The sequence below is a fragment of the Bufo gargarizans genome, chromosome 3 (assembly GCF_014858855.1).
Source record: "Bufo gargarizans isolate SCDJY-AF-19 chromosome 3, ASM1485885v1, whole genome shotgun sequence".
Taxonomy (NCBI): Eukaryota; Metazoa; Chordata; class Amphibia; order Anura; family Bufonidae; genus Bufo; species Bufo gargarizans.
Window position 1 is genome coordinate 538,024,898 of NC_058082.1, and position 24,855 is coordinate 538,049,752.

General features: G+C 43.9%; 1 protein-coding gene across 4 annotated transcripts in view; it reads left to right on the top strand.

Annotated features, from left to right (window-relative positions):
• The window catches only part of STS (steroid sulfatase), a 331,273-nt gene that overhangs the window by 157,376 nt on the left and 149,042 nt on the right, over positions 1 to 24,855 (top strand). For all 4 annotated transcript variants that reach the window (XM_044287272.1, XM_044287271.1, XM_044287273.1 and 1 more), the window contains exon 7: positions 2,246 to 2,383. In XM_044287272.1, the coding sequence (XP_044143207.1) occupies positions 2,246 to 2,383 (138 nt within the window). The remainder of the gene's footprint in view (positions 1 to 2,245; positions 2,384 to 24,855) is intronic.

Here is a 24,855-nt window from a genome sequence, read left to right on the forward strand (position 1 = left end):
ATCCATGTTTAAAGCTGACAACAGAGCTTTGGAGTTGAAGGGAACCTGTCGCCATGAAAATGCAGTGCTGTCTGCAGGCAGCATGTTTAGTCACGTTCAGGTATGGGAGGGGAAATGCCACACCGAACATGGGAGGGAAAGGGGTGAAAAAATGAGGCCCGAGAACTAGGGAAATGAGATGGACCCCTCCTTGTAAATCCCTAATTAAAGTCCTGACTAATGAACAGACCCCAGAGGTAGGTGAGTTGATACACGGGAATACCTAGTGTCCTAACTTGCCCTATAGGACCCTGGTACTAATGTCAGGACTGAGACAACCTGTTCCTCCAAAAGGAAGGACTGACAGGAGTCTCCCTCAAGTCTTAATTCAAATGACAGGGAAATGCAACACTCAAAATAACCCAAACAAAAGGGAAAGGAAACACTTAACTTCAAATGGCTATGGCAGCACCAGGAACTCAGCCGAGATCCACACTACAGCTATCTACAACTCAAACAGAAGCTATAAACCGCATAGCATAGTGGGAGAAACAATAACTAGAGAAGGTTAAATGACCATAAAAAAAACACACCTGGGGAAAGAAGGTGTGGCAAGCACCAGAAACAGACCTCATTTGATCCAAACTGAAAACTTGTCAGATCAATCAGAAAGTTGCCTGTCTCGCCAATCTCCTGTTGCAGGAACGTCTGTTACAGCTGTAGAGCAGGAGGAGCTGAGCAGATCATATAGTTTCATTAGAAAAGATTAAGTATAGTGTGTAATCGGGGCGGACTAGGAATTTAAAATGGCCCTGGGGAAAAAAAGCTACAAATGTGCCCCAGCTACCACAGTGCAGCACAAAATACTACCTAAATTAATGCTTAGAGCATCATATCTTTATGTACCTGGCTTTTGGCCAAGAGTAGGGCTTGCGTGGCTCTCTGGTCATCTGCCCACCTGGAACTTTCCCTGTAGGGTCTATGGACCGTCTGCCCCTGTGTTTTAATTAGATTAAGCAAGTATTTAGATTAAAGAGTTATGTGATCAAAGACTTACCTCTTGGCTTAGAATGAGCAGTGACTAAGACAAGTTGTGCTTAACTTCTTCCCACATACTGTAATTTTATATATAAAGCTACTCAGCTCCTCCTGCTCTAACATGCTGCCTGCAGATGGCACCACATTTTACATGGTGACAGGGCCTCTTTTAAGAAGTTATTTGTAAGTATATCTGAATTTTCAACTATCAATCCTTTATCCTTCAATATACTGCAAGAAACTTCAATCAAAACCCATAAGGTGCTAGTTGAACTGCAAAAAAATAAAATAAAAATGTAGGGCCGAATTCTAGTATTGGGGTCAATTCACACGTCCGCACTTTAGTTCCGCAATTGCGGACCCGTTCATTTCTATGGGGCAGCACAATGTGCTGCCCGGACACAAAATTGCGGACCCACGCTTCCGGGTCCGCAATTCTATATTTTTATTTAATTTTTTTCGTGAACGGAACATGTCCTATTCTTGTCCGCAATTGCGGACAAGAATAGGCATATTCTATTAGTGCCTGCAACGTGTGGTCCACAAAATGCGGAACGCACATTGCCGCTGGCTGTTGTTTTGTAAATCTGCAAAACACCCTTAGTTGGTCCACTGTTCGGCACCGATCAATTAAGAAATTATTTTTGCCATAAAATGTTAGGTGCTGGTGTCTAGTAAAGAGGGTGCGACTTTGTGGAGGAGTTAAATGCACAGGCCTATTACAGATTTACAAGAGTTTTAGTGCAAAGTAGTGGTCTAACATACAGTAGACCCAAGAAGTGGTATGAAGGAGGAAACATAAGCCAAACATGCACCGCTGTTATCGTTTTGATACATATTTTAATTGCCAGGTCTAAAGGCCCCTTTACACTGCTCTGTTTGGGCACAATATTGCTAACAAGCGTTTGCATACTCATTAGCAACTTCCAACCAACAGATTGCTATTGGTTAATAGACTTGTTCATGTAGACACCTTAATCGTCTTTTGCCAGCAGCAGATTGTCTAAACAGCTCTCTGCTTCTGACAAACAATTCTGTATGAGGATGAGCGATGGCATAAGTGATCACTCCTCCCCATACTGTGGAGGAGATTGCTGCATGTACAGTAAATGTAGCAGTCACTGCCTAAATTTGATTCCTGTAAAGGTTAAGCCTTTTACTAAATAAGTTGTGTGTTCAGTTTTTCAGTGCTTTGTACACACATTCATATATATTTTTATTTTTAAAGGAAAAATTGTCAGTGAACTGCACAGAAATAAACTACAAGACAACACATTGGTATATTTTACATCTGATAATGGAGGACATTTAGAAGAAGTTAGCTCTTCTGGTGAAGTTCATGGAGGATATAATGGAATCTACAAAGGTAATATAGTTTAAAAAAATAAAATAAAAATTAAATCAATAATGACACTGCTCCAGTCTAGTCCAGCCCATTGTCCTGGCTTCTGTTGCCTGGAGCTGTTTCCACAGTCGTGCTAACGCTAGGCTAGATGGGGACCTTGTTCCTTTCTAGATTGCTGGGATCCTAAGCAAGCATTGGGTGTGTTATAAATTGGATATGAACGGAGTCAGCCAGTCGATCCTGTCAGTGTCAGACTGGGGTACCTAGGGCCCACCGTACAGATACATTTGAATATAATAAATGATTTAACAAGTTTTTTTTTTATATGAACATAGGCTGGTTGAGGTGCTGTATATTGAATATATGTATGTAGTGCAGTAAATCCAATGTGTTATGTGCCACTTGTGGAGGGGGTGGGAGACTAGGGGCCCACTTTGCTCAGCGGCCCACCGGGGAATTCCCCTGTACCCCTGTGGGCCAGCCCGAGCCTGGATCCTGTATGTGGTTTGTTCCTGCTGCTGCTGTCCAGTGCACATCTGAATGATGTTGGAGAACCTACCAGTCAATACTCAACCATCCAATAGGGATAATGCCCCACAATTCCTTTTTATTTCTTATTGCAATATGGAAATTGTCTGTTCTGCTTTGTGTGTTTTAGTAATGTAAGCACCTAGGTAGGCCACGTATAATCCAAATGTTAGAGAATTTGGAGTGTGTAAAAGTCTATCTTCCCTCCTACCCTAAACCTCTGTCAGCTTTGTTTGGATAAGATGATGGGAGAAGAATCTGAGTCTGGTTTAGAACATTATGGTGGGATCTGTATTGGGGTTTCCTTAGGGCAGTTTCACACAAGCGAGACCATTGCATGAATCCTGCGGGGCGGGGGGGGGGGGGGGGGTTGTGAGCATGATAATCTGTTCTGGATTTGTGGGAGCCCATGGCGTCATTTATAATGCACTGTGCCTCTGACCTTACTTTTACAGTGGTATCAGTGACTTAAAGCTGTCAGTATGATTCTGAAGCGGCGGGCCGTACATAAAAATAATTGGGCCCCCTAACTCCACCCATTACCCTCCCCTGACCCTGGCTTCTCCCCCACCACACCATTTCCTAATAAAGATGCAATGTATAAATAAACGTTTTAAACTGTTACGGATAAAAAAAATTATTAACCGCATTCCTCTGCCTTCACTCACAGGTGCCATGAGCATTGATCGTGGCAGCTGGTAGGTTAAATGATGGGGTGGTGCACTGTCCGGAGTCCGAACAAGAGTGCTGGGCATCAGTGAGGAAAGTGTGTGGTTTGTTTTTATTTTTATTCATTTTTGTCCTATGTGAGCTGATTTAAAGGTAATTGGTATTTGCTGGACCATCCCTTTTTAACCCGTTACGGACGGGTGGTGATCAGAACTGGGTGCCTGCTCAAATCATTGAGCAGGCACCCTGGGACAATGCATGGGGGATCCTGTGACACCCCCCCCCCCCCAATCCCCATGTCGGTGATCGCCGCAACCCACAGGTCAACTCAGACCTGCGGTTTGTGGCTTTCGCAGGTCGTTGCAGCGGGTGGTAGGCGCTGCCATCTGGTCCCCGTGTGGCTGTAGTGGAGAGCCGATGGTATGGAAGGCAGCGGCGCTGCCTTCCTTAGGCCTCGGCGCTGCTTTCCAGTGAAGAGCCTGTGAGATCCAGCCCACTGGATCTCACCGGCAGGAAGCTGTATGAGTAATACACACTTGAGAAAACTTTGCGGTCCAGCTCCAGATAAACAAGGTATAAATCTTTTATTGAAGCAATTTAAAATATTCCATACAGGTACACTGTTATGGGTTTCAGACCGTATTCAATTTTGGTCCTTCCTTATGACACCAACCAGGCTCAAAGAAAATGCACTATATATAGTACAGACCAAAAGTTTGGACACACCTTCTCATTCAAAGAGTTTTCTTTATTTTCATGACTAGGAAAATTGTAGATTCACACTGAAGGCATCAAAACTATGAATTAACACATGTGGAATTATATGCATAACAAAAAGTGTGAAATAACTGAAATGTCATATTCTAGGTTCTTCAAAGTAGCCACCTTTTTGCTTTGATTACTGCTTTGCACACTCTTGGCATTCTCTTAATGAGCTTCAAGAGGTAGTCACCTGAAATGGTTTTCACTTCACAGGTGTGCCCTGCCAGGTTTAATAAGTGGGATTTCTTGCCTTATAAATGGGGTTGGGACCATCAGTTGCGTTGTGGCGAAGTCAGGTGGATACACAGCTGATAGTCCTACTGAATAGACTGTTAGCTGCTTTTTTTTTCTTGCCATAATACAAATTCTAAGTAAAGAAAAACAAGTGGCCATCATTACTTTAAGAAATGAAGGTCATTCCGAAAAATTGGGAAAACTTTGAAAGTGTCCCCAAGTGCAGTCACAAAAACCATCAAGCGCTACAAAGACTGCCTCACATGCGGACCGCCCCAGGAAATGAAGACCAAGAGTCACCTCTGCTGCTGAGGATAAGTTCATCTGAGTCACCAGCCTCAGAAATCGCAGGTTAACAGCAGCTCAGTTTAGAGACCAATGCCACACAGAGTTCTAGCAGCGGACACATCTCTAGAACAACTGTTAAGAGGAGACTGTGAATCAGGCCTTCATGGTAGAATATCTGCTAGGAAACCACTGCTAACGACAGGCAACAAGCAGAAGAGACTTGTTTGGGCTAAAGAACACAAGGAATGGACATTAGACCAGTGGAAATCTGTGCATTGGTCTGATGAGTCCAAATTTGAGATCTTTGGTTCCAACCACCGTGTCTTTGTGCGATGCAGAAAAGGTGAACGGATGGACTCTACATGCCTGGTTCCCACCGTGAAGCATGGAAGAGGAGGTGTGATGTGTGGGGGTGCTTTGCTGGTGACACTGTTGGGGATTTATTCAAAATTGAAGGCATACTAAACCAGCATGGCTACCACAGCATCTTGCAGCGGCATGCTATTCCATCCGGTTTGCGTTTAGTTGGACCATTTATTTTTCAACAGGACAATGACCCCAAACACACCTCCAGGCTGTGGAAGGGCTATTTGACCATGAAGGAGAGTGATGGGGTGCTGCGTCGGATGACCTGGCCTCCACGGTCACCGGACCTGAACCCAATCGAGTTGGTTTGGGGTGGACGGCAGAGTGAAGGCAAAAGGGCCAACAAGTGCTAAGCATCTCTGGGAACTCCTTCAAGACTGTTGGAAGACCATTTCAGGTGACTACCTCTTGAAGCTCATCAAGAGAATGCCAAGAGTGTGCAAAGCAGTAATCAAAGCAAAAAGGTGGCTACTTTGAAGAACCTAGAATGACATTTCAGTTATTTCACACTTTTTGTTATGCATATAATTCCACAGGTGTTAATTCATAGTTTTGATGCCTTCAGTGTGAATCTACAATTTTCATAGTCATGAAAATAAATTAAACTCTTTGAATGAGAAGGTGTGTCCAAACTTTTGGTCTGTACTGTATGCTGCATCCACACCTGTCTTCAATCAGGGAAAAGTCTGGCCCCGGCATAATCGGTGCAATTGATTTTAATTAAAAAAAAACATGCATCACTGATAAATACACTAAAATACGCTTAGAGCATCATATCGAATATATTCCTCACTATTGATTTAAAAAAATAAAAACAAAAACATAAATATATAAATGGGCAGTGTTCTAATACTGCAATATAAGGTCATGTATTTTATTTAACCCTTGCGTGTGACGTGTGGCCAATTGAAACGTCCAGTATGCCTCTGATTTAACTTCCTCTTTAACCCCTTAAGGACTCAGGACGTACCGATACGTCCCGACTTTAAATCGCAATTGCAGTGCGGCAGGGGTTGATCGCAACAGGATGTCCGCTGAAATCGTTCTGTCAACGCCGTGGGGGTGTCACCACCCCCCCTGTATCGGCAGAAAACCGCAGGTCAATTCAGACCTGCGGTATGCTGCGTTTCCGGTAAACCGGAAAAAGACTGATCGGTGGTGTGATTACACACCATCAATCACGGTACAAACCTTTTGAGAGGCGGTGCTTGCCCTGGTGTTGAATGCCGCTGTCCAGGGTGCTGATTGGTGCAGGGAGAGAGGTGCGAGATTCAAACTTCCAGCTCTCCTCTCTCCCCTCCTCTTCCTGTTCAGCACCTGCACCCTGCAGCATCATCCTCACCAGGCTCCTGCGATTCCCCTCATCACCCTCCTGCACCCATCACCCTCCAGGTAGGTTAGGGTCAGTGAGGGAGAGGCACCATTAGGCAGGGATAGAAGGGAAGTTAGGGGGGAAAAACAACTTATCTAAATTTACTAATTTACTGTTTTCCAGCTTTGAGACCCTAGTGCCCCCCTGAGGTGATCCTGCCCATGACCGTATTTATAAGATACAGCCGGTCATCGATCAAATTTTTGCAGGCCTACGTACCTGGAAGGGATGTCGCGGTTGAGTCTCTCGTTGCGTTTAAGGGGAGACTCAGTGTCCGCCAATACATTCCCACCAAGCGGGCGGGGTATGGCGTGAAGCTGTACAAAATTTTGTGAGTACCTCAGGGTACACTTACAAATTTTGTGCGTACAAGGGGCAAGATTCCCATATTCAACCCCCAGAATGTCCCCCCCCCCCCCCCCACTCTGGGTGTTGGCGGGGAAACTTGTGTGGGACCTTATGTACCCACTGCTAGACAAGAATTACCACTTGTACGTGGATAACTTTTATACTAGCCTTCCCTTGTTCAGGTCCCTTGCTGCCAGATCCAGGTTCGCTTGTGGGACCATGCAGAAAAATCAGCGCGGCCTACCCCCTCCAGGTACCTATCCCCAGTGGTGAGACCTGTGCCCTTACCAGTGGAAGCCTGATGCTGGTCAGGTATAAGGACAAGAGGGATGTCCTTGTACTGTCCACAATCCACGTTAACTGCACCACCCCGTCTGTGTGAGGTACCGTGGAAACGGTCCTCAAGCCCTATTGTATGGTCGACTACAATCGGTATATGGGAGGAGTTGATCTCTCTGATCAAGTCCTCAAGCCATATAATGCCATGCGCAAAACCCGGGCATGGTACAAAAAAGTTGCGGTCTACTTGGTACAGGTTGCCTTGTACAACTCTTTTGTACTATCCTGAAGCGCTGGCAGCACAGGGACATTCCTCCAATTCTATGAGGCAGTCCTCAAGGACCTGATTTATTTTTTTTTTCGCCCCGGAAAAGAGCAGGCTGGAGTACCTCGGGAATTGGAGGCGCCCGGATCGTCCCATGCCAACATTTTCCAGGTGTGGTCCCCCATACTGGAAAGAAGGGACTAACCCCAAAAAAAGTGCCGTGTGTCATAAGAGGGGGATATGGAAGGACATCACCACTCAATGTGACACTTGCTTCGATCATCCGGGCCTCTGCATTATCGATTACTTCAGGGAGTATAACACTAACATGGAGTACTTAATTTTTATAATCCCCAACAGTCCTCTAGAGAACAAACTATGGCTCTCAGACTTTGGAGACACATTATTTATTTTTTCCCCAAAAAATATTAGCTTTAGTGCAGGCATTCTCAAACTGCGGCCTCCAGCATGCCCAGACAACCTACAGCTATCAGCAGGACATGGTGGGAATTGTAGTTTTACAATATCTGGAGGGCCGCAGTTTGAGGATGCCTGCTTAGTGTCTCCAATGTCTGAGAGACATACATATTGGGCATTGCTGCGTCTGTAAAAATCTTCTCTATAAAAATAACATTTAACCCAACCCCCCCCCCCCAGATGAACAGCGTTTAAAAAAAAAAAAAAATGTAACATCAGTGTAATGGCGAGCAATCAAAATGTCATATGCACCCCCAATAAAACCTCCATCTCATCCCGCAAAAAATGATCCCCTACATTAGTCGGCCCAAAAAAATAAACTGTAGCTCCCAGGCTATGGAGATACTAAAATAATTTTTTGGGGTTCCTAAAATAGTGTAAAATCTAAATTTTAGATTTTACACTAAATTTAGACATATTGGGTATCGCAGCGTCCGTAACATTTGACCAAACCCCTCGGATGAACAGCATTAAAAATATAAAATAAAAACTGTGCCCAAACTATTTTTGGGGCAAAATTTCTATTTGAACCCTTTTTTTTCCCCCGGTAATAAAGCAAGGGTTAACAGCCAAACAAATATTTATTGCCCTGATTCTGTAGTTTGCTGAAACACCCCATATGTGGTCGTAAATGGCTATATAGCCACACGGCAGGGCATGGAACGAAGGGAATGCCATATGACTTCTGGAAGGCAGATTTTGATGGACTGGTTTATTTGCACAATGTCCCATTAAAAGCTTCCCCCCCCCCCCCCCCCCCGATGTAGCCTAGACTAGAAACTCCAAAAAATTGACCCCATCTAAGAAACTACACCCCTCAAGGTATTCAAAAGTTACTTTAGATTTGTGGAACACCTGTGGAAAAATTGTAAATGGCGATTTGTAGAAACAATTTTAGAATTTTTTTAATTTTTTGTTACTTTGCCTCAAAAGTGTAATATAGAGCAACCAAAAATCATATTTACCCTAAAATAGTCCCAAAACATCAACCACCTTATCCCGTAGTTTCCTAGATGGGGTCACTTTTATGGAGTTTCTACTCTGGGGGTGCAGCAGGGGTCTTGAAAGGATACATGGTGTAAATAAACCAGTCCAGCAAAATCTGCCTTCCAAAAACCATATGGTGTTCCCCTTCGTCCTGCTGTTTAGCCAAATAGTAGTTTACGACCACTTATGGGGTGTTTCTGCAAACTACAGAATCAGGGCAACCCATATTGAGTTTTGTTTGGCAGTTGACTTTTGCTTTGTTCCTGGGAAAAAAATTATTTATATTGGAACATTTTCCCAAAAATCAGAAGCCTTGTGGAAGACCTAAAGGGTTAACTACGTTTTGTAAAATCAGTTTTGAATACCTTGAGGGGTGTAGTTTCTAAAATGGGGTCATTTTTGGGTAGTTTCTATTAAGTTAGCCTCACAAAGTGACTTCTGACAAGAACTGGTCCATAGAAAGTGGGATTCGGAAAATTTCTGAAATTTCTAAACTTCTAAGCTATGTAACATCTCCAAAAAATGAAATGACCTTCCCAAAATGATACAAACATGAAGTAGACATATGGGAAATGTAAAGTCATCAACATTTTTGGGGGGATTACGATGTATTACAGAAGTAGAGAAACTGACATTTTGGGGGTAAATTTGGTATTTTTTTTGTGCAAAATTAACTTTTTTGACCCAATTTTAGCAGTGTCATGAAGTGCAATTTTTGACGAAAAAACTCTCGGACGTCCTGGGTAAGTCAAAGCGTTTTAAAGTTATCAGCACTTAGTGACAGATTTGCAAAAAATGGCTAAGTACTTAAGGTGAAATAGGGCTGAGTCCTTAAGGGGTTAAATCCCCTCCTCTGATCGGAACCACTATTCTTTCAATGCCCTGCACTTTTAATTTTGAGGTGTCACCACCATGAAAAACCGCAAAGTGTAGACTGACTGCTGACACACTGACTTTTATGGTGGGGCACATTAGAAATGTGTTGGCGTAATCTCCCTTTTATTTGATTAGAGGTACACCCAACATATTATAGCTGACATTCAGTGCACGTTATTAAATAGATGGCATTTTCTGTATTGCAATTCAGATACGATTTAATAGCAAATTCTTTGTCATTCACTGTGAATCTGAAGTGGTTCATAACTTGCATGTGGTTACAGCAGATGCATCTGCCGTGTCCACATTTATAGCTACCTTTGCTGCTAATCCATGTAGCCTTGATTATCGCCAAGCTCCTTGAACAAACTGGGGCTATGTGTTGACCCAGTGTCAGGGCTTTACGTGCTGAGCACCTAATGCCCCCCCTCCACTATACTCTACCATTGGTGGTCTTATCTCAAGAGGTAGATTTTTTTTTTTATATTTTTTTTTGCAAATTGCATCATATTGCTCACTGTATTGAGTGACAAAAGTTAAGGTATTTCTCTTAAAGACTATGACCATCTCTGTTGCCACAGACTTTTTGCTCAGGGAAAATCTGTAATCTGTGTACTTCTCTCCATTCTAGAGACCCAATCATGGTGGTCAGATGTTATGTTTGGGATAAGATCTATTTGCTAGTCTCCCCATTATATTTTTAGCCTCAGCATTAAAGGCAATTTCATCCCCACAATTCCTCTTGGCCCTAATCCAATCACCCTTCAGGATATTTTGGATTATATGCAGTGGCTCACATGAGGATGCATGAAGAATGGTATTACCCGCAGTATCTTTTCTGTAGGTACTGGTATACACAGATGTTTTTTTTAGTTCCCCCCCCCCCCCCCCCCGGCAAAAATAGTATCCGAATCATGGTGGACATCCAATTTGATGGGGTCCACACCTGAATTCAGGTAGTCCGTGAACTACGGTATGGCCTCCATATCCCCAGACCACACCATGAGCAGATCAATGTAGCAGCCATACCACTGCACACAGCCACCAAACAAAGGAGTGTCGATGAGGAGGAAGATCCTCTCCCACCATGCCATAAAAATATTGGCTATGGAGGGAGAGAACTTGGCCCCCATCGACACTCCTTAAATCTGTAAATAAAAATCCTTATTGAACATAAAATAATTGTGACTGAGGAGGAAGTCAACAACTGTACCCATATTTCTGCAGTACTCCAGTATAATTACTATATGCATCCAGAAACCAAGCTAATGGTCTTGGGGCCAAATCATGGGGAATATTTGTGTACAGAGACACCACACCTGCGGCAATCAATCTGTACCCTTCACACCGTTTTGAAATCGGGGAAAAAGCCTGTAATACCGATCTAGAATCCTTTAAGAACCCAGGAGTTGGGGGAATCAATGGTTGTAATAGGGAGCCTACCCACTCAAAGAGATTCTCCGAGAAGGAATCGATCCCTGCCACAATGGGTCTCAGAGGAGGAAAAACACCTTTGTGGATTTTGGGCAGAGCGTGAAAGATCGAGCTGGGTACATATAATTTTTTTTTTTTTTTTTTTACTAAGGATGCCTAATTCAACTCCCAGTGTCAAAATGTTAACTAGTTAACCTTGATAATAGATGAGGGGGTTACTCCTAAGCGAGGTATAGACAGAAGTATCACTTTAATAATTGTCTAGTATAACCACAGCTCCTCCCTTCAGCACTCTTAACCCCTTAGTGACCAAGCCTGTTTGGGCCTTAATGACCAAGCCAAATTTTGGAAATCTGGCATCATTTTAGCTTAGAATAACTTTGTAACGGTTTTGCACATCAAAGTAATTCTGACATTGTTTTCTCATCACATATTGTACTTTACTCAGGTGGTAAAATTCTACAGATTTTAAAATATACGTATCTTTATTAAAGTGAATGTTTATGAAAATTTTAAAAAATTGGCACATTTTTCCAAATTTCAACTGCAACATTTCACATGCATAAATACTATTCAATATTTTTATCAGAAATATATTTCCACATCTTTATTTTGGCTGCACAAAAAAGTTTACCATTTAATTTTGAGGTGTTAACGTTATTAGGGTGCCATATTGCCCCGATCAGGGCATAATTTGAACTTCTCTCTCCTCTCCTGAGGAGAGAGACCTTACTGTGAGCGGCGGCGGGCTTTCAGTCTGCACATGCGCCGGGCCGCCTACATCTTTCTTGAGGGTGGGGGGTGAGGATAGGGACCAAGCTTGGGGTCAGAAGCGCTGGGGGACCAGATCACTGCATCGGAGACTTTCTCCCTCCTTTCTTACATGAGGAGGAGAAAGTTTAGTGCGAGCAGCTCCGCTGCTGGTATTTTGTGATCGCCGTGATAAAGTGTATCATGGCGATCACGTGATCAGAGACTGCTTGTCAGTCTCTGATCACTCCCCCAAGCCCTCAGCTACCTCTGGTAGCTGCAGGCACGGAGCTACAGCACTTGATTTTATCGCTAACTTGGGCTGAAAGTGCCTCCAGCCCAAGGGCCCCTTAGTGACCGCAGTAAAAAACACGTATGGGTGGTCACTAAAGGGTTAATGGTTAGATCATCTCTATTCCAAATTCCGACACTGACATGTTCGTAAGTTTTCCAGATCTAGTCTGGCTTGAACGTCTGTCCAGACTAGCTTATCATTTAAGGCACTGATCTTTCTCAACCAATTCTTGGTAGTGGTCCAAAGCCGGTGACCTTGACTGAAGGGGATAAAAATCCCTCTTACTGGTGGTAAAACCAACTGATCTATTAGTCGGTTCAAGGTCACTCTGCCTTGTGAGCATTTCCTGCAATGAAGCAGCATGCGCTAGTTCAGGAAATTACATTGCATTTTCCCGTAAACCAGTGCTAACAAAAACAGATTCAGGCATGTCACATGTAGCAAGCTCCATACTGATTTTCCAAAAAGTCCATGGCAACAGATGGTCATAGTCTTTAAGAGAAATACCTTAACTTTTGTCACTCAATATAGTGAACAATTTGTCATTTGCAAAATAATAAATAAATAAAATCCTACCTCTTGAGATATGACCACCAATGGTTGAGTATAGTGGAGGGGGCATTAGGTGCTCGGCATGTAAAGCCCTGACACTGGGTCAAACACTTATCTCCAGGCTCCTTGAACAAACTGGGGCTATCAAGGCTACATGGATTAGCAGCAAAGGTATCTATATATGTTGACACGACAGATGCATCTGCAATGAGCAGGACACTGGTACTAATGCAGTGGGTCAAGATAGATACGTGTATAAGTTTAGTTTGTTCAATGACGCCAATTGCAGCTTGCGCAGGTACTGTAGCAGGACCCTTTTAAGATGCTATGGCTCACGTACCAGGTGAGGAATGCCAGAGGGGGATAATGTCTGTGTAGTGTCAACGGTGTCTCCTACCTTGGTACGACTGGATCCTGGCTCACTTGCAATAAAATGACTGTTTATAGGAGTAACTAAGGAACTTTGGTAGCAGTAAATTAGATCCAGATTGGAGATGTAATCCAACTTGTTTTTACTGAATAGCAGCAGTAGTCCATACAAGTTACAGCAGTGGTCTTTAGGTCCCAGCAGGTATTGACTATGTATATCGGGGGTTAATATCGCTTCTGCTTCTATACTATATGCCTGGAGAATCTGGTAGGTATTTAGCTTCTGCTCTGTCTGTCTTCTGCTTGGTATGGGCCTGACTAGCTGAGGCAGGATTTGGGCTTCTCCTGGACTCTGGATATGTACTCACAGGACTGCTCGCATGCAATAATTCTTCCTGGAGATCTGTAGTTCTGGAGGTGTTGCTTGGTTGTCCACAGTTGAGGCTGAAGGACTCAGACTGGGAGGATGGATCCTTGGCCTCAGCCGAGGCTGCATCCTAGGCTGGGATCCCTGTAACTGGGAGCTCCTATTAACACAGCCTACCCCAAGTGGGGGTAGCTGGTACACTAACTTAACGTCCTTCTCCTCCTCATTAGCCAGGACATAGTAACCTCCCACTTCTGCTCACACAGGGGAGACTAAACTGGAATGAACTATTCCAGTCCAGCAATACTAAACTGGTTGAGGTCTGCTGAACACATTGCTGCCACCTGCTGATGCACATGGAAATTACAGCATAATATATCAAACAGGTCTGGAAAATACATATACAGGGAAATGCAATGTTGGATTACACAAGATGACGACAAATATACACCTGACATGTTGTAGCAGGGAAACAGTTTAGTAACATATTCTGGGATGTTACACATCTGCTGTAACCACATGCAAGTTATGAACCACTTCAGATCCACAGTGAATGACCAAGAATTTGCTATTAAATCGTATCTGAATTGCAATACAAAAAATGGCATCTAGTTAATAACGTGCACTGAATGTCGGCTACAATGTTGGGTGTACCTCTAATCAAATAAATAAAATGGAGATTACACCAACACATTTCTGATGTGCCCCACCATGAAAGCCACAATATGTCGGCAGTCAGTCTACACTTTGCTGTTTTTCATGGTGGAGACACCTCAAAATTAAAAGTGCAGGGCATTGAAAGAATAGTGGTTCCAATCAGAGGAGAGGATTTAAAGAGGAAGTTAATCGGAGGCATACTGGATGTTTCAATTGGCCACATGTCAACCGCAAGGGTTAAATAAAGACATGACCTTATATTGCAGTATTAAAACGATGCCTATCTGTTGAAAAAAATACTATTATCCAGCTATCAGAGATTTTTCTTTTTCTTTACCCCAGGACAGGAAACAACGTAGATCAATCTTTAAAAGCCCCCCTCCCTTTTACCTGCTTCAGTTTGTTTCCTGACCTCGGGAATAAATGTGGAAGCCGCTTCTGCTAGGTCAAGGAATTCGTATCGCACGGCCTGGACGAAAATTGCCCCATCTGGGAGGGCCGTGCAGAGGTGGGGATTCGTTGATTTACTGCCATTCTTTGGTACCAGTCCTTCACTGAAGGAAGCACCGGGCTTCTGTTCCCCCTACTCTCCGGGAACTAGGGATCTTGCGTGTGCACAGGTCAGAGGTACTAATGACCGTTCTCGCAGTCTCTTCCGGTGGCGGGTGACGTCAGAGGACTGGCGGATATGAGTCGGGAGCAGGGGTTCGGCGTCCTGCAGCGTTTTCCGGTGATCATGTCTGACACCCTTAAGCCTGTAGATCCTGCTGCCCAGAGCCCGGTAAGCCGCCTCCTCTTCTTAGAATATTAAATCCTGCTAAGTTGGAGGCTGGTGTAAAATAGAGATTCATTGCAGAGCCCTAAAAATTCTCCAATATTACCTTCTAGGGCAGGGACACCAGCACCAGAAGACCTGAGAATTCTATAATCAAGAGGAAGTGAGCAGTCTGTAAAAAGACTCTACCCTCTAAATCCCAAAAACCTTTATGTCCAAAATGTACAGACAAAATAGTTTCAGAGGAATCGCCCTCCTTTCTTGAATCAATCAGAAGCATGATCAAGGAAGAGGTCCAATCAGCAATTGATACAAGACTCCCTCTACCTCTCAAAAATCTCAGGTGTCGTCCTCTGACGATGAATCAGGGAGACCCCTTTGCAGCCCAGAAGATACAGAAAGGTTATTAAAAACCATTATTGCTACAATGAAAATAGAAGAAACTAAGGAGCCTCAGTCCATTCAAGACAGGATGTTCCAGGGGCTAGGAGAAAAGAAAGGTGTTTCCAGTGCATAGTAATATAAAGATGCTGGTTTAAAAAAGAATGGAAAGAACCAGTAAAAAAAAAAAAAAAGAAATGCAATTCCAACTTCTTTTAAGAGGAAGTATCCATTTACAGAGGAAGACTCTCTGTTTTGTGGGACAAAACGCCTAGAATTGATGCGCCTGTAGCCCGGATTTCAAAGAAGACTTCTCTCCCTTTTTGAAGACATGGGCCTCTTAAAGGATCCCATGGATGAAAAATGTGAAGGCCTACTAAAACGTGCATGGGAAACGAACACCGCCATTCTGAGGCCCAGCATAGCCGCGACCTGCACTTCAAGATCCCCTTCAAGCTGTGTCAACCAGACTGACAAACACCTGGCGGCAGGGACTCGAAGGGAGGAAATCCTGACCTTAATTCCTATCCTAAAACAGTTGTGTAATTTCTTGTCGTATGCATCCACAAAATTCTCTGCCAGATCCTCGGCGCTCTCAAATTCTATAAGGGAAGTGATATGGCTCAGATCCTGGTCCGGTGACACTAGTTTGAAGATTCGGCTATGCTCCATTCTGTGTGAGGGGGATAAGTTGTTTGGATCAGTCCTGGAGGACATTCTAGATGAAACATTGGACAAGAAAAATGGATTCCCTTCGGAATCGAGGTTCTATCAGCAGTGTCAAGCCTTTCAGAATCAAAGAAGAAATGTACTCAACCAGAAGAGAAAAGACGGTACTAAGAAATGGCAGCTCTCCAGAGGAAGAGGAAAGGGATTCCTATTCAACCCTGAATCTACTTCTAAACCTGGCCAATGATGCCAGGCCTCAAGTAGGGGGCAGGCTAAAAAATGTTCTCTGTGGCTTGGGAAGAAATTTCCTCCTCCCATGGGTTATAAATAGAGATGTCCCGAACTATTCGCCGGCGAACAGTTCCCAGCGAATATCGCATGTTCGCCGCGGCGGGCGAACATATGCGATGTTCGGTCCGCCTCCTATACGTCATAATTGAGCAAACTTTGACCATGTACCTCACAGTCAGCAGACACATTCCAGCCAATCAGCATACCCTCCCTCCCACTGCCTATCAAAAAGCGAGGACAGCATCCATCTTAGATTAATTCTGAAGCTGCAGTGTCACAGGTTATAATCACATTGCGATTACAACTTAGAGCTGGGTTGCTAATGGTTATATTGCTGGAATATAACAAAGATTGAGAATATAGTCCTATATTCGTTGTCAATTCTAGCAATACAACCATTAGGAACTCAGATCTAAGTTGTAATCATAATGCAGATTATATTAATCGCATTGCAAATTCAACTTAGAGCTAAGTTCCTAATGGTTGTATTGCTAGAATTGATGAATATAACTAATATAGCACTATATTCTCAATCTTCGTTATTCTAGCAATACAACCATTAGGAACCCAGCAGCTCCAAGTTGAATCCGCAATGCAATTTAATTCAAGTTCTATAAATCACATTGCGATTTCAACTTACTACACTCTGCATCAACTATGTAATTTTCCATGGGAGTTTTGCCATGGATCCCCCTCCGGCATGCCACAGTCCAGGTGTTAGTCCCCTTGAAACAACTTTTCCATCACTATTGTGGCCACAAAGAGTCCCTGTGGGTTTTCAAATTCGCCTTCCTATTGAAGTCTGTTGCGGTTCGCACGTTTGCGAACATCTGCGGAAATTCACGTTCGCGAACTGAGAATTTTATGTTCGTGACATCACTAGTTATAAACACCATACGCATGGGGTACAAACCTGGAGTTAGTCACACCACCTCCGGAATTTTTCACCATAAACAGGCCATTAAAGGGCTCAGAAAAATCCCAAGCCTTAGAATGCGTAATATTATCTCTCCTTTTAAAAAAAAAAAAGTGTAGTTGTTCCAGTCCCACAAGATCAAAAAAAGGAGAGGATATTCTCCCATATTCCTTATTCAGAAACCAAACAAGTCCTACAGACTAATATTCAATTTAAGAAAAGCTGAACAAATATGACCTACAAAAATTCAAGATTGAATCTATCAGATCCACAGTGAATCTCCTATCTCACAATTGTTACATGGTAACTATAGACCTCTCAGACACGCATTGCCACATTCCTATACACAGAGCATACCAAAAATATCTTGGGTTCGCAATATTCCGAGATCAGGAGTACCACTTTCAGTTTCAAGCACTCTCCTTCGGGCTGTCTTCAGTCCCAAGCAGGGCCGGCTCCAGGATCACGTGGGCCCTTGGGCGATAAAGTCTCAGTGGGCCCCCTTACACAGTGGTAACTCTCTGAGTACAGATAATACAGTAGATATCACCTGCAGTCCTATGTAACAGCATAGATAACAGTCATGGCTGAGTACAGAAAATGTAGTAGTGTTACCTGCAGTCCTATGTAAAACCACAGATAACACTAGTGCTGATAATGTGATAGTGTTACCAGTAGTCCTATGTAAACCACAGATAACACTAGTTTAGATCATGTAGTAGTGTTACCTGCGTCCTTAGTGTGCCTCCCAGTGCCCCTACCATGGACTCCATGCTGGCGGTGCTGCCTCCTCTTCCTTCTTCATCTTGCCCTGCACAGAATGTCCTGCTGCAGCTGTGTCAAGACAAAGGGAACACTGTGGGCATGGTGATGGTGACACACACACACACACACACACACACACAGACACACAGACACCTGTGCAATCATCAATCAACTTCTATCTAATGTGTGGCCACCTTAAGGGGGCATTAAAAGGGAATTCCACCTTTTAGTTATGCTACAACTTTTTGTTACCTTTATAATATGACTCCCACTGATTCCCAGTACTGAGGGGACATGGACTGGGGTTTAAAGGGGAATTATCAACATGTACACAAAGGTGGTCTAAACCGTAACCCATTAGGCACTGGCTAGACTGTGGGATGCAGTTTAAGCAATGCCTCAGGCCTCATGCACACTGCCAATATGCGTCCGTTCCATGCATTGGGGACCACATTTTGTGGTCCCCAATGCACTGGCAACGTCCATGCGGTGGCCGGGACAGATTGAGACCCATTCAACCTGAATGGGTCCATGATCCGTCCGCACCGCACAAAAAATAGAACATGTTCTATTTTTTTGCAGTGCGGAGGCATGGACGGAAACACCACGGAAGCACTCCATAGTGCTTCCCATTGAACGATTGAGGACCCATCCAAGTGAATAGGTCCGCATCTGTGATGCCCACGGCCGGTGTGCATGAAGCCATAGACGCAGAAAGGGGCTCACACACAGGGACAGACAGACTGACACACACATCATGGCCCTCAGAATACACCCGGATCTGTATGATAACCCCCCCCCTTAATTGCACCAGATTCCATTCCACTTGAACCCCACTGCCCCCTCATATTTGTGCTCCACCTGCCCACTCATATATATGAGCTCCATATGCTGCCCCTTATAAAGTTCTGGTTCTCCAGCAGCACATCCTACCTCACTCTGCATCTTGCAGGCACACACAGCCCCTCCTCCTTCCAGAAGCTGCTGCTGCCGAGGGTTTGTCATGTGATCATGAAGGAGCATGTGACCAGTGATGTCACAGACCTCCTTCTAACAACTACATTCTAGCATAGGATTGATCTACTGAAACTCCATCTACCCTGTTCTGAGTTCTGGGGCCGCTTACCCCAGCAGTGCACATGGTGAAAATTGTCTGCATTGCTGGGGTAAGCGGCCCTAGAATTCAGAACAGGCAGGACACAGCTGCAGGAGTGAGTGGGCACAGTGGGCCCCCCCAGGAGCAGGGGGCCCCGGCACTTGCCCGGGTTTGCCGGGTGGTGGTGCCGGCCCCGGTCCCAAGAATATTTTCGAAGATTATGACAAGTTATTTACATCTACAAGGTATAATTGTGGTCCCATATCTAGACTACCTGTTAATAGCAGGTTCTTCCCTTCAGGGCCTCCAGGGGCATCTGAAGACGGTGCAGGGAAAGCTGATTGAATTAAGCTGGCTAATACCCAAAGTCCGATCTCTTTTTCCAGTCGGCAAAATAAATTCTTAGAAATCCTCCTAGACTCGCACAGCTTAATGTCCTTTTTACCACCAGAAAAAACTGTTGGTTATAATTTAAAAAATTTCCCAGTTCTGCGATTCCAGAAGAGTGGCCATCAGGGACGACATGAAACTGTTGGGACATCTAACATCAACTAATCTGGCAGTCCGATGGGCCCAGCATCATACAAGAGAAATTGGAGAAATTCCTTCTGGAATGCTGGTATGGGAACAAAAGCTCCTTAAACGGGAAAGTAAAAAATTCCAGAAAGTCAATGTCTCTCTTCTGGTGGAAGATTAAAAAAAAAAAATCTTTTTTTTTTTTTTTTTTTGGCAACCAACAGATCAGACCGTTATAACGACAGATTCCAGCAGCAAAGAATGGGGCGGTCACTCGGGAAAGCTGGTGGTACAGGGCACCTGGAGCCCAGGAAGGTAATCGGCCTCTTCAAACGTGAGAGAATTGTCAGCAGTTCTAAAAGGTTCTTGTACTCATTCTGCTGTATATAACATCTAATCACATAAAAATATTTCCCAACAACGCTACTGTGGTTAGCCTACCTAAACCAACATGGGGGGTACAAGAAGCAGAGAACTACAACATCTATCAGGGAAGATTTTCAATTGGGCAGAGAAAAATAAAAAGTCCCTGGTAGCTGTCCATCTAAATGGTGAAGAAAACAGAGTGGCAGATTATCTCAGCATAGAAGATCTGAAGGTGGGAGAGTGGTCACTGGATCCCAAAATGTTCAAACAAATCTGACAGGGGTTACCAAAAGTAGATCTCTTCGCAAATCAGAAGAACAAACAGCTCTATCTATTCGGTTCCTTATCCAGCATGGCTCACCCACTAATGGTAGATGCTCTGTCCTGTCCTTTGGCCCAAGGATCTCTTGCATGCCTTTCTCCCTTACAACAGAATTCCAAGGGTATTAGTAAAGACCATAGAATATGCACAGTTAATACTGATGGCTCCATTCTGGCCAAAAAGATCCTGGTTTCCCCTCCTCTAAAATCTGTCGGCAGGTCAATTCTGGTCTCTCCCATCGTATCCGGGACTACTACGCCAGGGTCCAGTGTTCCATCTAGATGTAATAAAACTTCATTTAACAGCCTGGAAAGTGAACAGATCCACTTACAACAAAGAGGCCTATCCAAGTCTGTAATATCCACTCTGATTTATTCCAAAATAGACTCTACCTCCCGGATCTATAGAAGAACATGGAAAGCATTTTTGGAATTTGCCGGGGACAGACTGTACTATAGTCGGGAAGCTAATATGCCTCTCATTTTCTGCAGTCAGGCCTTGACAAGGGTCTCAGGCCAAATACCAGAAAAGTACAGGTCTCGGCTTTGAGTAACTTTCTTGAAGTGAATTTGGCGGACTTGCCGTTGATGAAACTGTTTATAGAAGGAGCATTCAGAGTATGTCCATTCTACAATTCCTCCATGGGAATTGAATCTAGTACTAGAAGTTCTAATGGACGCACCATTTGAGCCTTTGCAGGAAATCACTCTTAAACTTCTAGCCCTAAAGTTTACTTTTTTTTTTTTTTTTTTCTCTAGCAATAACATCTGCTAGAAGAGTAGGGAAGATTCAGGCTTTTTCCTGCAAAGCACCCTATCTGTGTTGGAGGACTGTATTGTCCTTAGGCACACCCCAATGTAGCCTCAAGATTCCACCGCCAACAGGAGGTGTCGCTTCCGTCCTTCTGTGAAAATCCAGCTTCTGACTTGGAAAGAAAATTCAGAAGTCTCAGAAGTGTTCAGAAGATCGGAACATCTCCTTCAGTATCAAGGCCAGCATAAGGGATCGGCAGCAAGCAAGAGCCCCATTTCCAGATGGATCCGAAGCACCAAGTTCTGTTACCTACAAAAAGGCCTGACCCCCCCCCCCCCTCCCCTGAAAGCACACTCTACCAGAGCTGTCTCGGCCTCATGGGCAGAGAATGCCTCTGGAACAAATATGCAGAGCAGCCACGTGGAAGAACCCAAATACCTGCTTTAAAAATGTTAAACTAGATGTATTGCAAAATTGTGATTAGGCAGAAAAGTTGCTGCAGTAGTCCCACCCTAAAGTTTCTATATTAATACTCCTGGAGTGCTGTTGTGGAGGCGCCGGGGAAAAGAGACTATTACTCTTACCGGTAATTGGATTTTCCAATAGCCTCCACAACGGCACTGGATTCCCTACCCATGTTATGTTATTATAGTGGGATATATTATGTTTTGTTATTTCCATTATATCAATGCAAGTTCTTGAACTAACTAAGTCCTATATTAACTGAAGCGGGTAAAAGGGAGGGGGCTTTCAAAGATTGAGCTTCTGTGTTGTTTGCTGTCCTGGGGAGGCGAGGACACACTCCTGGAGTTGTTGTGGAGTTGTTGCAGTGCTGTTGTGGAGGCTATTGGAAAATCCAATTACTGGTAAGTGATATGTCAGTGATATATGGTTTGATTTAAAAAAAAAAAAAAAAAGTACATGTATCAATTGCACTGATCATGCCAGGGCCATGCTTTTCCCTGATTGAGGACAGGTGTGTGTGCAGCATATATAGTGCATTTTCTTTGAGCCTGGTTGTGTCATGAGGAAGGACCCATATTGAATATGGTCTGAAACGCGTAACAGTGTACCTGTATGGAATATTTTAAATCGCTTCAATAAAGATTTATACCTTGTTGATCTGGACCACTCACTTATAGTGCACCCAGACACTATGTCCTGGCTCAGCCCTGGTGAGAGCTGCCTATGTTTCACTAGTAATACACACTGTATTACTCATACAGCCAATGTATTCCAGTACAGAAGTATTGGAATGCATTGTAAAGGTGATCAGAACCCCAAAAGTTGAAGTCCCAAAGTGGGACAAAATAAAGTTTAAAAAAAGAGATGAAAAAATTAAGCCCCCCCCCCCCCCCCCCCCCAAAAAAAAAAGTTTCAAGTAAAAAAAAAAACATTGGGTATTGCCGCGTCCGTATCGACCGGCTCTATAAACATATTGCATAACCTAACCCCTCAGATGAAGACCGTAAAAAATAAATGTACTAAATAAAATCTGTGAAGGCTCTCATTTATCCAGGTCATGGTATATCTGTAAAAAATAAATCAAGGCAACTGGACTTGCTGTAGAGTTCTTGAAAACGTTTCACTTGTTCTTCCAACGAGCTTTCTCAATTCTGAGTGACTGTACAAGAATTCTCTGGGAATAAATATGTAACTGAATCAACATCTGGTAATTATACCCAGCATGGGGTCAAAGGTGTTGATTCCATTTTCTAATTGGAGTCAGTAGGTGATGACATCCCAGAAAAAGGTGTCAAGACAGCATTGTATGTTGCAGACAATAGATGTCTAACCCCCCCCCGCCCCGCCTCTATTCAAGCTTGGCTTCTCCATTTTTACATAGATGGCTTCCTTCACACCTCGTTTTAACCAATTTGCCTCCTTATCCAAAACACGTACTTTACTGTCTTCAAAGGTGTGACCTGTTTATTTTAGATGTAAGTACACGGCTGAATCTTGACCAGAGGTTTTGGCTCTTCTATGCTGACCCATACGCTAATGTAGTTTTTGTTTCGCCAATATACAGTTCTGAGCCTTCATCATTGCACTGGACCGCGCACACAATGTTGTCAATCTTGTGTTTAGGCATTGGGTCTTTTGGGTGAACCAGCTGTTGCCTCAGTGTTGCTGGGTTTAAAGCAGACAAAAGGATTTTTAATAAACATCACATCCCGGAGTCTGTCATGCTTCTCGCCCTCACTGGTAATCTTGGTGCTCTTTTTTCTCCTTCCTTCTGTTTTGACAAAGGCCCAATCTGGATACCCACAAGTTTTAAGTGCCCCTCTGAGGTGTTTGAATTCCTTCGCCTTGGCCTCTGTGCTGGTGGATTTTATCTGCCTGGTGGTGTAGAGTCTGGATGACTCCCAGTTCGTGGTCTAGAGCAGTGTTTCCCAACCAGTGTGCCTCCAGCTGTTGCAAAACTACAAATCCCAGCATGCCCGCACATCCAAAGGCTGTCGAGGCATGCTGGGAGTTGTAGTTTTGCAACAGCTGGAGGCACACTAGTTGGGAAACACTGGTCTAGAGGATGTTGGGAATCAAATGGCAGGTACCGGTCTGTGTGCATTGGTTTTCGATAGACCTCTATTCCCAGCTTCCTTCCCTCTTACACTGTTATAAGACAGTCCAGAAACGCCAGTTTGTTCTGCATATCTTCCTGTGTGAAATTGATGTTATGATCCACCGGGTTGATGTGGTCCGGTGAAAGCATGTAACTCTTGTGTATGAATTTTTACCCAAGTGTCATCCACCTATCTGAACCAATGACTCAGTGTAATTCCTCCATATACAGGTTTGCTACAATAGGTGAGACTGGCGGTCCCATAGCACAGCCATGTTTTTGCTTGTAGAACTTGTCCTTAAACTTGAAGTAGGTGGTACTCAAAGGTCCAGTAAGGCGCACACACTTGTAGCAACTGTTTCCTGACCATTTCAATTTCCTCTTTTAATGGGTATGCAGGTGAAGAGGGATGTAACCTCATAGGAGACCATTGTTTCTTTTGTGTCCAATGCCAAGTTCTGGCTTTTGGTGGTGAAGCCCTGAGTTCTGTATATGTTGTGTTTCCAACCAAGGGCGCTAGGATGCTTCTGAAAGTATTTTGCCACATTGTAGGTCAGAGTTGATGCTGCTGACAACTGGCCTGAGAGGGGTCCCATCCTTATGTAGCTTAGGAAGTCCATAATACATGGAGAGGCTTCCCCATGGTAGAGGCTGATACATGGCCCAAACAATGATTTTGTCCTTTTCTAGTTGTAGTAGTTCCATAACCTTCTTGTAGCCACTGGTTGGGTCTCGTCTTTAGGGCCTCATATGTGTTATCATCCAGGAGTGTGGTCACCTTGGCATCGTAGTCAGATGTATTAAGTACCACCGTGCATCTTCCTTTATACGCAGGCAGGATGGTGAGGTTTGTGTCTTTCTTCAGGGGTGTAACCGCCTTTCTTTAGTCAAGTTTGAAGGAGGTGGTTTGGCACTGGCCAGAGCTGCAGACTCTCTTTAAGGCAAATTTTGTTCAGCCTCACCCTGTGGTACTTTGTTGCTGTGGATTGAGGCTTCAGTTACTGAAATAATGTCAACTATTGGTATGGTTCTTGGTGTGATTGCGAAATTCAACCCTTTGGCAAGGACAGCTGCGTAAAAATAAAGAAGCCAAGCTTGAATAGAGGCAGGGGGTTAGGCATCTATTGTCTACCACATACAATGCCGTCTTGACACCTTTTTTCTGGGAGGTCATTATCACCTACTGACTCCAATTAGGATAAGGA